Source organism: Tinamus guttatus, unplaced genomic scaffold (assembly GCF_059628265.1).
Source record: "Tinamus guttatus ecotype Peru unplaced genomic scaffold, ASM5962826v1 Tinamus_guttatus_pri_ptg000492l, whole genome shotgun sequence".
Lineage (NCBI taxonomy): Eukaryota > Metazoa > Chordata > Aves > Tinamiformes > Tinamidae > Tinamus > Tinamus guttatus.
In genome coordinates, this window is record NW_028289026.1 from 3,303,262 (window position 1) to 3,319,599 (window position 16,338).

Below are 16,338 nucleotides of genomic sequence, written 5' to 3' on the forward strand. Positions count from 1 at the left end.
CAGGATCTAGTTCTCGTCTTAGTGACAAGTGAGACATAGTGAGATGGAACTCCCCTTGATTACTGGTCTAAATAAGAAAAGAATCAAACTTTTAAAGTCAGCAATACTTTCTACATGCAAGGAGACTATGGGAGAAATACAGTTTGTCCTTTCAGAAGCTTTGGTTATGTGAATGAGGCCTATGGTGACAACTCTGTGGTTTACTGTGAAGCCAAATTGTGAAGTATCACATCTGGAACTAGTGGAGGTTATGCTAAATGCAGACAGCAACTTCAGGTTTAAAAGAAACTTGAAGAACATGTAAGAATGGGTCACTGATGTGAGTTGGCCTGCTGGCATGTAACATGGGGGCTTAGAGATGCTAGTGGGAATCCCAACTCAGTTTCTCACTGAATACAGATGTAGAAGACTTGCTACAGTCTGCAGCTACACTGACATCCTTCATATGGGCCTGCCATCTTCAGGCCTAGCCTCTAAATCCCTACTGTGCAGGCATTTGCTCAGAATATGAGCCGCAGTAACTGCATGCTATATGAGATAAACTGACTCTATTGAGGTAATTCCAGTGGTGCATCCGGCCTGGCAAATGTAATACATTCCATCTTCTACAGGACAATTGTGCTGAATTACTCCAGGCATTCAATGGCCACTTAAAGATGTGCAGTTCATAACACAAATGCCAAGGTCTGACTGCGCAAAGATGTTTTATGCACTAAAAACCCTGAAGAATTAGACTTTACTCCCAGCCCTGCTGTGTGCAAGTGTGGATTCATAAGCCATAATGTGGTCTTATATCAGATACAGAGAGAAATAAAAAAAGAACATCACCTGCATTAGTTACTTTAGCACAATGTTATGTCCTACATTAAGACTAGCTATTAGAAAAGCAGAGGTACTTTCAGGTTTCAGTTATACTAGACAGGACTTTTTGCTTAAAGGTTATCTGCAGAAATGCTGTCAAGTGCAATCTGACCTACACTCATCCCTGTTCTACAGAGTGTGAGCTAAATGCTGGGGCTAAAGTTGCTGGACTTTTATTTCAGGGTCGGACAACAGTGCAGAAAAACTGTGCGGATCCTGTATGGCATGAACAGATTGTCTTCAAGGAAATGTTCCCTCCACTATGCCGAAGAGTCAAAATCCAGGTCTGGGATGAAGGCAGCATGAATGATGTGGCCTTAGCCACCCACTTCATTGACCTGAAGAAAATATCAAATGAGCAAGATGGTGACAAAGGTGAAGGGGGAAATATCTGTTCCAAAATAAGCTCTTAGGGTAGAATCCACTTGCTTGAGATCTGGACACTCACTAATCCCACCTAAGGGATGCACAGAGCTCAGGTGTACATCTAGCCCTTTAGTTCATTCTGGGAGCCTAAACTGAAGTTATATTGCATTGTGCTAATTGGTGTGTGGTGGTCACTGCCTTTCTTACTTATAGGACCACTACATACTTTGGTCCCTTATTGTGGCAATATTTTGCTTAATAAGTTAGCGGTGACTGATATAAGCTCACAGCTTGTGCCAGTTTCTGTCTGGCAGTGAAAGTACAAAGTGCAAACTGGGGCCAAGCAGCTTTGTGTTTCTGATCTAAATTGTAAGAACAAAGCATTTAGCTAGGGCTTGGTTGAGTGTTATCACAGCTCAAGGAATTGCCATTGGCTAGTGCTTTAGCTCCTTACATATGCAGGGTAAAGTTCATTACCCGAAATCTTTCCACGGATGTTTGATCTATGTGTATAATTCTATTTATGTTATGTTATCTCAGTGTGGAACATGGTCATTTATCGTAGCTCAGAAAAGGCATGGTAACTCCTTAAACTTGGCAACTCAAATATCTATAAGAGCCCCTAATAAATAAAAAATACATCACTTAAGGTGAGTAGCAGCATGGACTTGGGAACAATTTGTACAAGGGGAGCAAGATTGCATTTCTCTCCCACCATGACCAAGTCAACAGTCTGCGGCAGCAAGATGTTCTTCCCCACAACTGCCATTGGCCTCATGTCTCCAGCACATGTTGTACTAGCACTCTTCTCGTAAGAAAGAGCTTCATGTTGGTGGAGTTCCTGGTTCACCCCATCTCTCTCCTAAGTATCCCCTGTAAAATACTGCTTTGTATGAAATGGTCCCTGCCTATATAGAAGTGGGTCTAGGTTTGGCTTTCAGTGTCCTGGAGGTAGCTTTGCTTTGGGTAGATGGTGACAGGGAACCTGCTAAAGTCTAAGAGGAAGGCTGAAAATACACTTTTTCTCCAGGTTTCTTGCCTACTTTTGGGCCTGCCTGGATCAATCTCTATGGTTCACCCAGGAATCACAGCCTCATGGATGACCACCAGGAGCTTAATGAAGGCTTTGGAGAAGGGGTCTCCTTCAGAGGACGTCTCCTTATTGAGATTGCTGTGGAGATACTTTCAGGAGGAGCCCGGGAGTCAAAGTTTTCAAAGATGATCAAAGATATCAAATTGCCATCTAAAGATAAAGACTCCAAAGCAGCCAAAGGAAAAGACAAAACTGACAAAGCAGGAGAGGATGGAAAGTCAGCTTCTCCTTCAGATAAGACAAACTCAACTGAAGTGGAAGTCGAGCCTTTTGATGTGCCTTCAGAGGTCAGTATAAGATTAGGAGACTGATTGAAATGCATCCCTAAACCTCTGAGGTAGGTCCTCATATGTGTATTTGACTTCAGGCTGTGGAATATTTTTAGGTGCTTCCTGTTAGCTTCTTCACGTTTCCACAGTTTTGGGATCCTTCTGTAATAATGTAAGCACAAGTGTTGCATGAGCGTATACCCGTAACTCTTTGAATATTTTGAGTAGAATGGTAATACTTGTAGCCATGAGTATTGTGTTAAAGTAAGTTTTTTCCCCCTTACTCTGTTTCCATAAGACTTAATCTCTTTTTCCTATTGTCCCTGTTGTATGACCTGCATCCATGTGTTTCTACTGGAAATTTAAGTGACATAATACCTGCTAAATGGTAGAGAGAGAAGGAGCATAGCTAGTGTTTTTAAAGTCTGTTTTCTTGCTTTTATTTGAGAAAATGGAAAACTGTCAGTTGGAGTCAGCAGGAGCGTGATGCAGTTCGAAGAGATACAGCCTAGGTGGATGCAAGTTTTATTCCTCCTTTGACACCTCATGTCAATATCTACATGTCAAAACCTCCTAGTGGTTGTAGGTGTTTATTCTTTTAGATTGCTAATCTCTTTCAGAGAGGGCATGCAAATTATATTTTCATGCTAAGAACGAAACAGCACGGATGATTGCAAGCCAGTGCGCAAACCAGTGTCCTGGTCTTGTTTTATGTAGTTGTATACATTTAAATTGCCTCTGTGCCTCAGCATTCCTCTGAAGACTGCGCTAGAAGTAATATGAGAAGAAACCCATTTCCATCTTTGCCCATATAGAGAAAATGCATTACTGAGAGGGGCTCCAATACAATGGTTATAGGTGCCTGTTATAACACCAGTAATTATTAGAAGTAATAATAGGATTTTTTTTCTGGCAACTGCATCTGAATTTCAAATACAGACTGAGTATATGAGCAACAACCTAAATTGGCACTGCTCAATATTCTTCTGTTTTTGACATTCAACAATATTTCATGCTGCAGTGGGTACAATGATTACCTTATAACTTTCTAAAAGGAAAAGTAGGAACTGGAGGCATTAGAAACAAGGCAAAAAGTGTGTCATTGAGCCTCTGTCCAACCTTCCCTACAGTCCAATGCTAGTGGCTGAGTCCAAGAGCAAGACGACATTAAATATTGACAGTTTGCTTTCTTTGTAAAAGGAGGTGCATGTGTATGTCCAAGTCTCTGAGCCTCAGCTTTACTAAACCATGGTCTGTGTTCTGGTTGAACATCTATTCTGCAGCTATTCTGCAGCTGCAGTCTGTTTTAGTGCCAGCTTTGATAAGAGATGATGCTACTTCTATCACTGGAGGCCTCTGCCCCTTTGCTGTGCTGGGCAGAGGAGCTTCAAAATGAAGAGACCATGGGATGAATCAAAAGATGTTTCCTACTTTTCAAAAGGCTGGCAAACAAACTGTTAGATACAGCTGGTATCCATTGCTGTCTTCTCTGTTGCAAAAGGAGCTAGTTTTGGGCTTGCTTTCAAAACTCAACACACTGCTATTCCTGCAACGAAATCAGTGCTTTGCCCTGGGGAGACTGAGGCAGCCAGAGTGTAAACTGGGGAGAACTTGAACCGCATAAGCTATGCTGAGCTTGGCCTTAGTTTGGGGTGGTTACATAACACTTAATCCACAAAACTTAATCTCTTTTTCCTATTGTCCTTGTTGTACTACTTGCATCCATGTGTTTCTATTGGAAATTTAAGTGACATAATACCTGCTAAATGGTAGAGAGACAAGGAGGACAGCTGGTGCCCTTTCTGTGAGTGAAAGTTTCCATGTGATGATGCCAGGGAAAGCAAACCACCATGAGGCTTTCGTCCCAAAGCAGAGGTCTAACAAAATGTGGATCTCAGCATTTACCAGAGCAATGCAAACAAAAAGTATTGCCTCACTCACTGTAAAATGACTTATCTCAGGATGGTGATACTTTGTTGCTGTAGCTCCCTTGAACTACTGATATATAGTCTGGATGATAGTGTAATAGTATGTGAAACTACTGAAATCCTTTAGTGGAGACTATTGATGAGGCAGAGTTCAAAGTGGGAGGTGATGATTTTTATTTGACTGTCTGATACAGCTGGAGAGTACTGAAAAGACTGAAGCTGCACAGTTCGGTCCCTCTTTCTAATCATATAAGTTTCTCAAGGAAGCGATATTCTTTCCCCCATGATATTTTCTCACTGATGGTCTCAGTCCAACAGATTTATAACAATAAAACAGCTGTTAACGATTTCAAAAAGCTTCTCTGTGCTGGAAAAAGAAGACCAGAAGGTAAAATAAATGTAATTTGCTGTCTCATGCCTCTCTGATAGATCTATGAAGAAAAACTTGAAGAATTTCTCCTCTATGGGACATTTTTTGAAGCCACAATGATTGATAGGAAGGTTGGGGACAAACCAATAATCTTTGAGGTTTCTGTCGGTAAGTGTTTTAAGCTCTTCTCTGAAGTAGTAAGGGGACACTGCATATTATTGATAACTGTGTCTCAGAGCTCAGGAGTCAGCTTCAAATAAAACTTACACGTTTGAATTAAGCTGTGAACATCATTTTTCTGGATAGTGCCATGTTTCTTCTAGTCAAGCTGGTTTAGCTGTCTTTAGTCCCAGGCAACCCTTATATTAATATAAACCATCTTGCCCAGTGCACAGCTACTCAAACAGTATTTAGCCTTGTAATCTCCTGGGAGATCCAACTTGAACAGTTTTTCCTCAGAGTGGGAGTCACTCAGCAATGCCCATTGCAACCCGTCCCTAGCACTGATGAAGCCCTCTTTGCCCAGTCCTGTTGATGTATAGACATAAGTACATGAGTACATGGCGCAGGGGTGGTAGACAGCCAAGCCTGAAAATGTACATACCAGCACGACTTCTAACATCCTCCTGGTAAATACTGTCCTCTATGTGTATAAAGCAGAACTGTCCAGTGAAGGGTCCTTCCCGTGGCGGGCTGAATTGCCCTTGAGAGTAGACTAAAGAGAAAGCAAAAGCTTTTCCATAAGCATCGACTATTTTCAAAGCAGATGAAATTTCCCTGGAGAGAGAAGTGTTAAATGACATTATTTCCCTTGCAGGGTTTTGTTCATCTCTGTATTAGCTCCACTGGAGCCCAAGTACACAATAGCCTTCTGGCACTTGCTGCCTTTGCATCTGTGAACCTAGGTGCATTTGGTGGTGGTGGTGGGCTGGGTGTAGAGATGTCTCCAAGACAAACACAGGTCAATGAATGGTCCCGCTGCACACTGAGACCTCAGTGAGAAGCAAGGCTGGAAGAGCAAGAAACTCATTTGTATACTGGGGAATTAATGATGCTTATGGAATTAATATTGAAGATGAGTCTGGCTCTGAGCTCTGGACCTGAACATCTATGGGCTTCCTCTGGGCCACAGTTGAAATTTGTGTCCATTATTTGCACAAAGGGCTGAATTAAAATTGAGATGAGGTTTGTGTATGGAGTGATTGAGCATATCCCACTTCCCCTGCAAGTGTTTTTTGCCTAACTCTGCCAATTATACCATCTATAATTGCCAGTCTAATGGATGCACCTCTTTCATAGTGCATTTTAAAGCATATTGCTATGAGAGAAGATAGCTATACTGTTAGCAGCACTATCCAGCCCCGGACATGAAGTTGTGTCCTCAAAGTGTTGCTATTAGTAAAGGCTCCTCTGCAACCCTGCTGTGCTAAATTTGCTTGGCTGTAAGCAAATTTTAGCACTTCTGAGACCAGATTTTTAATGTTGTAAAAAAAAGAGAAACAACTGCTATTTAAGTCAAACACACATAGGGACTCCCAGTTCTAGAAATACCAGGAATTCCTCTGGCAAGCAACAGAAGCAAGTTTTCCTCTAGCAATTCCTCTAGCAAGCAGCATGGTCTTCCTGGGGCCACCAATGAGAGGATCACATTGCTTAGCCACAAGAGCAGAAGTCACGACTTAGCCAGGCTTGGTATTATGGCTGGACTCAAACATCTTCAAGGTCTTTTTAAGCCTCGTGGAGGTTTGTCAGCTCCTATTCATTCATCCTGTCTTTGGTAACTCCGCACCTCCAGGCAACTTTGGAAATATTACTGAGGGAGCAGGAGCTGGAGGAAAAAAGAAGGCACGTGATGACAGAGAAGGGGAAGAAAATGCCCCTCTGCTCCATGACGGGGAGGATGAAATTTCCTGTGACCTTGGAGTGCCCCTGATATCCACCACACACCCTGAGAAGCCACTGGTCACAGATGGCAACAGGTGAGGAGCTGCGTTTCGAAGCCTCATTGTGCAGAAAATTCAAACATGGATTTTTGTTTAGACTCTGAACCTTCACAGTTAAAAAATATTTTTGTCCTTTCCTGCAATAAATGGTTCAGTCAAATTATATAAGAATTAGTGAAACAAAACACGAATGAAAATACCATGGTAGAAATTTGCATTTCTGCAGCAATTGTTGCCTCTCCTCATTAACAATACTGCAGATTTGGGTACATGCTGGTTTATTATCCTCCATGGCAGACTACAGGATTTTTAGTTTTTCCCTTAACAAGAATTTAAACTTAAAGAACTGTTGTAAAAGAATGAATCATTCTTCAACCATGCAATTTGCTTTTTGGCTCACTCCAGTATTAACAAAGCTTTCCCTCATTACAGACTCATTTTATGGAGATGTAAAATGTTTTTTTCACCCTCTTGTGCTGTCTGTAACTGTTTGGCCAGTCAAAGATACCACTGAGTGACTTTATGACCATCACTTTATATTGAAATACTATTAGTCTCACCACTGACTTTGTTAACATTAATCATTAATTACCCCATTAATGAGGTATCCAGTAGATTAAATAAACACGACATTTTCCAGTAAGTGAATGGTAGAAAAGAATATCAGAGCTCATTTTGAAGATTAAAGCCACTAGGTAATTAAAAGAACAGGCAGAAAAATAAGACTACCAAAACAACACTGTGAAATTGCTAGGGATTTTCTTCCCATTTATATCAAAATATATATCAAGGATAAACTAACAATAACAACAACAAAAATAGTCACTACCAAATCTCTTGGAGGGAATGATAGGAAAACTCAATCCTTATGAGCTACTTCACAACCATATTGTTTCCTCAGTAACAAATCCCATGACAGGACTTGGGAGCTCTTTGAAGTCCTGACAGTGGGCAATCGTTGGATTGTTCTTCCCTACTATGAAACCACTGAATGTATGATTGCCCAAGACCTGTGTGGTGATACTACTCACAGAATTTAATGCATAATGGGGGTTATTAATTCACAGCTTTGCTGTGGATTACTGAGGAGAAAGTAGGTAGGAAATTCTATTTCTCTTTTGATATCCCATAGGATGATCAAATGAGGTTGTAGAGAAGACCTCTGTCTATTTCAAAAAACAACAAGGACAACAAAAAAACTGCTTTTCAAGTCTACTTCAAAAATCTACTTTCACTGGAAACATGAAAGTCAGGAGTTATGTCTAGGGTTGTCAATAGTGACAAGTAATTTGGTCTCTCTGGGGTTCATTCAGTGGTTGCCCAGTTTTATTTGAAATGACCTAGGTTATCTGAGGCATCTGTATGAGTAGATATGACACAGGACTATTGCTTCCCACCCATAACACCACATTTCAGAGCTTCTCTGCATGTCTCTTTTCTTGTTTTTTTGCCCACCCTGGGAAGTGCTAGCATTAGATCCACTGGTTCCCAGCTTATCATCTTCAGGAGCGTCACAGGTAGCGTAATTGATACTTCTCATGTATTTACTTGACAGCAACTGTGAACACATCCTGCGGCATCTTCAGTTTCTGTGCCTTGAGAGTACATCAAGCATTTTTTCCTCTAGTGCATCCTCCAAACTCCTTACTCCTATGCTCTGCTCCGTACTTTATTTTCACAGGAACTATCAGTACCTCCCATATGATGAGCGGAAGCCCTGTATCTGTGTCAAGAGCTGCTGGGGAGACCAGACCTTTCGTTTGTATGCTTCCAACACTCTGGAGAAAATGGCAGATCACTTGGTAAGCTGCAAGCATTTTCTAAGGCTCAGATATTTGGCAGAGAATGCCAGTAAGAGGTCATGTTCTCCAAAATGTGTCTTCAAAACTTCCCCGCACTATTCTCCTCCTTATTCAGTTTGTGAAAATGCAGCAGGTATCAGTCCCTTCTTTTTTTTTTTTTTTTTTTTTTTTGTTTTCAAAACTGATTTGGTCTGTTGGAGCTAGTCAGATATTTCTGAACACACTTTTTGAGGGATTTCTCTTTTTTTTGCTATAGGGCTGTCTCCTTAAAAATATTTTATTCAATGTAAGAACACAAAACATTTAAAAGGTGTCATTTAGAATTGTTCTGTTTCCAATGGCCTGCCTCTGGCACCTACTGACCAATTTATCATGTGCTTAGGCTGTAGACACTTTCAGGGATATTTTTGCTTTTATTTTTTCTAAAAAAACATTGATAGATACCAAATCCTGTGTAGTCTCATGAACAGCAGTACTGAAATCATAGTGATGAGAGTTTGAATCATAAGAACAAGTGGCTTATAGATCAATATTTTAAATCAGAATGACTGAAACTTAAGCATCTGAGTACATACAGAAAGACATATTTGATAGAGAGAGACATATATTTGTCAATGTATGGGAACACCCACAGGTCTTGCTGGAAATCCAGCCACTTATTCAAGTAAATGAGAACAGACTCCAGTTCTCAACGATGGCAGCAGGTGTTGGGGTGCCTGCATTCAGATGCTCAATAAATTTTCAGAAGTTACAGAAGAAGCTTGCTAAAGCAAGCAACAGCTCTGTAAACAAAACCAAGAATTATAGAGTTCCATTTCTCTAGCAGAGAATGTTTCGCATTCACTTGAAAGAAGTATAAAGAACCAGAGCTGCTCCAGCAGTAGCTGGAGAACCTCAGCAAAGGTCAGTGCAGTGAGAATCTTCTCCTTGTGCGCTTCAAGCTTAGTGATGTTTCAAAGGTCCTGTTTTCTCAAGTTCTTTCTAGTTATACAATGAATAATGATATTCTAACACAGGCAGAATGATAAAGTGTCCTCCTTTATGGAACATCTTTTTCTTGTCTTTTTCTCAGGAAGAGTCATTAGAACAAATAAAAGACTTGATCAAAGTTTCAGAGATTGCGCCTGAAGAGAAAATGAGGAAGACCATAAGTGATTTTATTAGTCAAAGCAGGTAACTGTATTTACCAGAAGCACATAGAAAACCAACTTCATATATTGCCTACAAATTCCAGGCTAGACTACGAAGCCAGTGGTGGTAAAAGAAACATAGCTAGATAATTGAGATTTTAATTCCAGTATAAAATCAAAGGGCTTCCTAATCCGCAGTATCTATCTACATAGGGAAAATATTTTGCTATCATTTTCAATATTCAGTAATGGCAATAGAAAACTGCCAATCATTAGATTATTATTTTGGGTTTCTGGACTCTAAGAATACAGTGTATGTGGGAATAAGTTGAAAGTAATAAACTGTGTGACAGACATACTGTAAAAATATGCTGAGCTAAAATAAAATCAACGGATCTCCCACGCTGGGATAACCCTTCTGTGGACTCTGTGACAGGTGTCATGAGTGGGCTCAAAATAGGTAGAGATTCTAGTTTATAGGTATGAGCCTTGTTTTATAGAACATGGTGCAGAGTGGTTTTTTCACTCTTTTCTTTGACTCGCAGATAGGTGTGCAATATTTATTTTAGCCAGAGGATTTCAGCATCTCTGTCTTCTGGTTCATTTAATGCAGCAGATAGGGAGCATTTCATTCTACTGTATCCTACCAGAAATAATTCACACAAAGAATCTGCTATTGTGTCCTAGGGCCTTCATTAGCAATGCTGAAAGGAAGCCCAAGGGGTTGAACTACACTGCTTTGGATAAAAAGAGACTCATGCTGTTCAAGCAAGAGCTGGTATGGATGCTTTTTCTTCAGACATTGGTGCAGTGATGTTAACTGAAAATGCACTGGCTGTATACATGTTAAGTTGCGTTTACTTTGTAATTAGTGTGCATATAGTATCCAAGAGCACTTTTAAAAATAAAGTCTGCTTTTTGTGAGGAAGAGTTTTAAGATACCCTGAAATAATTCAGACCTTCTTCTTTTGTAGTACAAATAAGAAACTATAATAATGAGCTGTTCTTCTTTTTGATGCATCTCATAATAGGATGATGTTGGTTTCACTGGAATAATGCCCAATTAACACTGTTGTTAGGCATTTATCTACCGAGGAGGAGCTAAACTCCAAGACTAGTAGAATCTGGTGTTTGGTATTCCCGAACACAGACAAATGCACACATAGATTTCAGTACATTTTTGTGTGCTCTGGTTTGGGTCTGTTCTTTATTTACACATTATTAAGCTTCCCTTACAACACTCTGGTACATTATCCATAGACACGAGCATAAATGAGATACGTAAGGATCTGGATTAGACTAAACATAGCAGTGCAAAGGAGGAATTATGACACTATGTGTCTTTCTTTTTTCTTTTTAAGATTATGTGTGTCTGTCTGTTACCTATCAAGGCATGTCAAGGCCCTATAACTCTAGGTAGTAATCATGCATCTCTTGAGGCTTACAAAGTACATACAGACAAAAGGAAGGTGGGGGCATTTAGCTCCTAAGAGTTAATTCCTTTCAGTTGTGACAAAAGATAATCATTACCTTGAACTGAGTCTCTCTCTCTCTTTTTTTTTGTTTTTAACTTGAATTTTAAACTGTTTTCTCCTTTTATGTACAGTATAAACTACATGCTAATGCATAAAGAATATATGCTGTCTTTCCTGGTTGCAGGAAGCAATGTCCAGTGATGCCGAGGAGATTGTTCAGCAGCAGAAAAAGAAGGTGTCACTGGAGGAAATGATGCGTGAGACTCAGATATTTATAGATAAAATTCGATTCTTAGTTGATGAGGTAAATCACACAGAAATTCAAATAAGTTTAAAATTTAGGATTAGCCTTTCATTTAATCATAATCCCATGTGAATAACAAGTCATGACCTAATTACCTAAAGAGATATCCTTTGGATATCTAGCCCAAAATCCAGCTGGTCAAGTGTTCATTCCCTGAGATTGGTCTGCTGGTAAATCTAGGCACCGTGTCTGTTCTAGCAAGCTAAACAAAGCTATGCTATTCCCTGTCCTAGGGAGCAAGTGGTCTGGTTTGCATCCTTTGGCCAAACTCTTTTCCTTCCCAAAACAGAATGGCCTTGTCCATAGGGCCTCCTGGGAACAGCCCTTGGCCAACACTTTGCTTCAAAGCACACTCAGATTTTTCTTGGGAAATGCTTTTAGGAGCAGGGCATAGCCATGACATGGAGCATCCTAACAGGTGGAACTGTATGCCAGCACCTGAGTTCGTCCCTACTTCTCTTTGATTTGCTGATATAAATGGAGCTGGTGATGTTTCTCCAGATGGTACTTCCAGCTTCCACACTCTGTGACTAAGGGACATCCTGAGCCAGGGTCACATATAGGTTTCTAGTTTTAATTTCTGCTGAAATGAAATCCCCCAGAGTACCACTCCTTAGGCACCCACAGAAAGCACTTGTCTTTGCCTAGGGCTGGAGGTTTGTACTGATTTTGCTAGTTCTGGTTTGCTAGTTCAATACTCCCTGTCATTTAATAGCCGCAGAACACGGTGCCTGACGTGTTCATCTGGATGCTCAGCAACAACAAAAGAGTCGCGTACGCGAGAGTCCCAGCGAAAAGCATCCTCTACTCCCCTGTGAGAGAGCAAAGGGGCAAGGACTGCAGCAAGATTAAAACCCATTTCCTGAAAGTAAGTCTGGGACATCCTCCGAACATGGGTAACTCAATGGAAAAACTCAGTATTTGTGTTCAACCCAGGAGCTGGATTTTACATGTTAGTCTTTGTAATGTACTAAAACATATACATGCTTATATCTACCATCTATTGCCAATGCTTATTTCCTCTATTTATGTTTATCCTTTTTTAACCGTGATACCATGCCAAGGCTCTTGGTGCCTGAGTGATTCATTCGTTTGCTGTTTGTTATAGCTAGATCTGTAGTTTGTCTGTCTGTATGTATATATATATGCATGCGCACCCACACACACATAAACAGACAGAAAACCACAGCCCCTTTCGTGACAAAGCCACCAGAAAGCAGCACGTAGCCCAGGGGGAACTTGTTAGAAGATGAGGATTATATTCAACACAGATAGCAAAGAAACCTAGATAGTCAGAAATACTAAACCCATTTATGCCTGCTACTTGAAGTCTGTTTAGGTGTTTGTAGCATATATCCACAATATTGCATAATATTACTTACTTTGTAGGACAGTTTTAGCGGACATCATACTCCTACAAAGGCAATATGACCTGCAGTATCCAGCAGTGAAATATTACGCAAGGGAATTTTTACTATGATCAGAAGGAAAAATCTGATCATATTAAGCAATAGTAATGTCTATTAGGCAATAGTGATGTCATATAGTATTTTTTTAGCAACTTTTCCTCTGGACTGGTTGGGAGCACTCCCATAAGCACAGCTGAAGAGCAGATAGTAATACCTAAACTCTTGGAAACTGGTCATGGGTGTTGTTAAGCAGGGTAGTCTTTGCTTGCATAAGCAAAAAAAACAAAACTGGAAAACTTGTAATTCACTCTCCAGTCATGTCAATATCAGTAATTGCTTTAGGAATAGATAGTATAAAACAGTGAGTTAAGCAGACCTGGATTAGTTAGAGAAGAAAAAAATACTATTAGTATTTTGTGTCAAGATTAGTAATAGTTAATATTGGAATATATTTTCTGACCTGTCCCATGAAATTTTCAGTGGTGGCCACCGACAGAACTAGAGGAAACGACCGGAAACTGAAGCATCAAAAGATCCACAGAAACTTAAGGAAAAATTTCTTAACAGTGAGGGTGACAGAGCACTGGAACAGGCTGCCCAGAGAGGTTGTGGAGTCTCCTTCTCTGGAGATCTTCAAAACCTGCTTGGATGCAGTCCTGTTCCACGTGCTCTAGGTGACCCTGCGTGTGCAGGGGGGTTGGACTAGATGACCTCTAGAGGTCCCTTCCAGCCTTAAGCATTCTGTGATTCTATGAAATAGTATTTTTAGTAGTACAGAGGACCAACTCTCAGAGACCAGCAAAACTTCATGAAATGTAAAGTGCCCCAAAGTCTGAGGAAAGCAGTATATCAAACAGCACTGACATGCTGGCAGCTGTTAACTAGTTTGCACAAACTTGTGCATACTAGCTAACACACCTTTTACACAGGCTTTCAGCTGAGCCAATTAGTCATTACTTCCCAAAGAGGTTTCAGGGCCACCTGCCTTGGAGACATGCCATTTATCAGTTTACCAACTCCATAAATGCTCCTTTATTTTAGTAGCCTACTGTGCAGGACTCAGCATTGTCATCCCTCTTTATGGGTGTTCTTTCCTCAGTTGCCAGGCAAACGTCCACCAGGCTGGAATGTGCAAGCAAAAGTAGACACCTACCTGTGGCTTGGACCTGCTAGATATGCCCAGAGCATCATGGAGAACTTGCCTGTGGGATATCAGCCAGAAACACCATCCAACACCAGCCCAGGGCACAGCACGGTGCATCCCCCTGCCTGCCTACTGTATAAAAGTAAGACCATGTTTATTCTGTGTAGTAGCAATGTCAGAAGGGTTGTAGGAAACACGTGGCCTAAATACCTCTAGTTTTGAGGGGTGCAAGACCTTTGCTAAAAGTAGCTGTTTTAAGATGATCGCTGTTTAGCATCATCGCATCACAAAAGGCCAGTTTCATTGCTGAGTCCCCAGTCCTGTCATTGACAGAAAAAGAAACTGGAAAGGAATTTTATATTTTCTGTTTCCCATCCCATGGTTCTGTCTTCTCGCCATGAGGAGGCATCCCTCAGGTCTCCTGATGGAGCTACCTTGATGAATATCTAGTAGATAGACACGTGATGGGAGATAAAAGCTGACAATTAACAGTCTCGCAGTAAAGACTTTCCTCAGCTATTGATTTTAAGTGCACACAGCAGGCTCACCTCTGAGTGTATGAAGTATTTCATTAGCGAAATGGTGCTCGAAACATTTGCCAGGCCCCTGGTCGGACGGCGGGTGGTCAAGCTCCCCCTCTTGCATAGGTGCTGTGTCATTTCCATGAGCTGACACTGCTGTTTTCATTGCAATGACGTAGCCCCGCACCTCTTCCAGCTGAGAGCCCACATGTACCAGGCGCGGGGGCTCATTGCAGCTGACAGCACTGGACTCTCCGACCCCTTTGCAAAAGTTACTTTCACGTCACACTGCCAGACCACGAAGGTAAGCTGCACAGCCCCCTTCAGTAAATGAAAACAGCTTTCTCAAGCAAGCTGTGAAAAGGAAAGATGTTGGTTTTGTGAGGAAACACCTAGCAAGCAAAGTCAGATGCCTCCTTTTAAAGAGCAACTCCTGACAGGCCACTGTGAGCGAGGAAATTGTGTGAGTGCAGTCGGCTACTCTACTGCGAGGTGCTGTAGAAATGTTCAGCTCAGCTCCTTCAGATGTCAGGTTCCCTAGGTCTATTGGTCTCCTGTAGAAAGTAAATTACCTTTCTCTCCACCTATTTCTTTTGAGTTTGTGCCATTTTCATTGTTTGGTATGAGGATGATCCCCCATAGTTTTTTTTTTACTATCATCTGTATGTGCAATCATAGCGGAAAGGAAGTAGAAGAGCTTCAGGGTGGGTAAAGTTGAATTGACCTGAAGGTGTAGTGAGGGATCTGCATCTCCTAAATGCTGCAGAAGGGTGATCTTCTTGAGCATTCCTATTAAATGCATTGCAGTGTCTGTGGTGCACTAAGGAGCTCATCATCAGAGGCCGGTGGAGTTGCACAAGCGTGAAAAGGCATCTTTTAGCTCTGTGGCACCTCAAATTTGCCGATCTTTTGCAAGATGGAAAGATCTGACCTAGAACACAACCCAGCTGTATTTTCTGAGCTGTCGTCACTGTCCTTCTAGGCTGATCTCTAACACCTGCTGTTTGGCAGAAAGTTCTGCAGCGCATATTTGGGGAGGGAGAAGCAATAAACTTTCTCTGCTGGAAGCTGTAGGTGCTTGACTGCTGCTTTTACCTTGAGAGAATGAACTGATGCTTTTCCTCCTGGCATCTAATAATGCTGGTGAATAAAACTAATGAAGTTAGTGCTTAGATGCACCAGATTCAGGAAAGCAGAATGTGGTTCAGGATGACAGCATTTAATAGGCATGAAAGTGTGAAGTTTATTCACTGCCTGAGTAAAATACTGCAGGCAGTAACTTGCATGTTTTTAGAAGACTGTCAGCCAAGTGACAATAAACCATAGTGAAAAGCCTTATTTCCATTGAAAAAAAATGCTATGAAATGTTATGAGCCATTTTACAATTGCATATTTTTTTCCTTTTTAAATGTTATCTTAATTTAAAATATTTCCTGCCAAGGCAGTTCAAACATTATCTGTGATGCAATTCCATAAGCATCCTAGTAAGTTAAAGCACAGGAGACTAAAAAATAGTGATTTATTATGAGTGATTCATTAAAATATCATGTTTTTTATAAAAGCATATGTGTTGTTATATTGAGGAAAAAAATAAATTCAAAGAAATGTACTCTGGAGAAGTGATAATTGAAATCAGTTTTGAGCAAGGCCTTTATTTAACAGCTTTGGGCCTGACCTTGCTTTTCTAAACCAACAGCTTTCCTCCTGATTTAATTCAGAGTCT

General features: G+C 40.9%; 1 protein-coding gene across 1 annotated transcript in view; it reads left to right on the forward strand.

Annotated features, from left to right (window-relative positions):
• Positions 1 to 16,338, forward strand: part of FER1L6 (fer-1 like family member 6) — a 79,269-nt gene that overhangs the window by 27,473 nt on the left and 35,458 nt on the right. Inside the window, exons 10-20 of the mRNA XM_088533336.1 lie at positions 1,044 to 1,236; positions 2,258 to 2,607; positions 4,947 to 5,055; positions 6,683 to 6,866; positions 8,512 to 8,632; positions 9,705 to 9,805; positions 10,450 to 10,540; positions 11,422 to 11,541; positions 12,257 to 12,409; positions 14,050 to 14,236; positions 14,795 to 14,919. Of these exons, the coding sequence (XP_088389462.1) occupies positions 1,044 to 1,236; positions 2,258 to 2,607; positions 4,947 to 5,055; positions 6,683 to 6,866; positions 8,512 to 8,632; positions 9,705 to 9,805; positions 10,450 to 10,540; positions 11,422 to 11,541; positions 12,257 to 12,409; positions 14,050 to 14,236; positions 14,795 to 14,919 (1,734 nt within the window). The remainder of the gene's footprint in view (positions 1 to 1,043; positions 1,237 to 2,257; positions 2,608 to 4,946; positions 5,056 to 6,682; positions 6,867 to 8,511; positions 8,633 to 9,704; positions 9,806 to 10,449; positions 10,541 to 11,421; positions 11,542 to 12,256; positions 12,410 to 14,049; positions 14,237 to 14,794; positions 14,920 to 16,338) is intronic.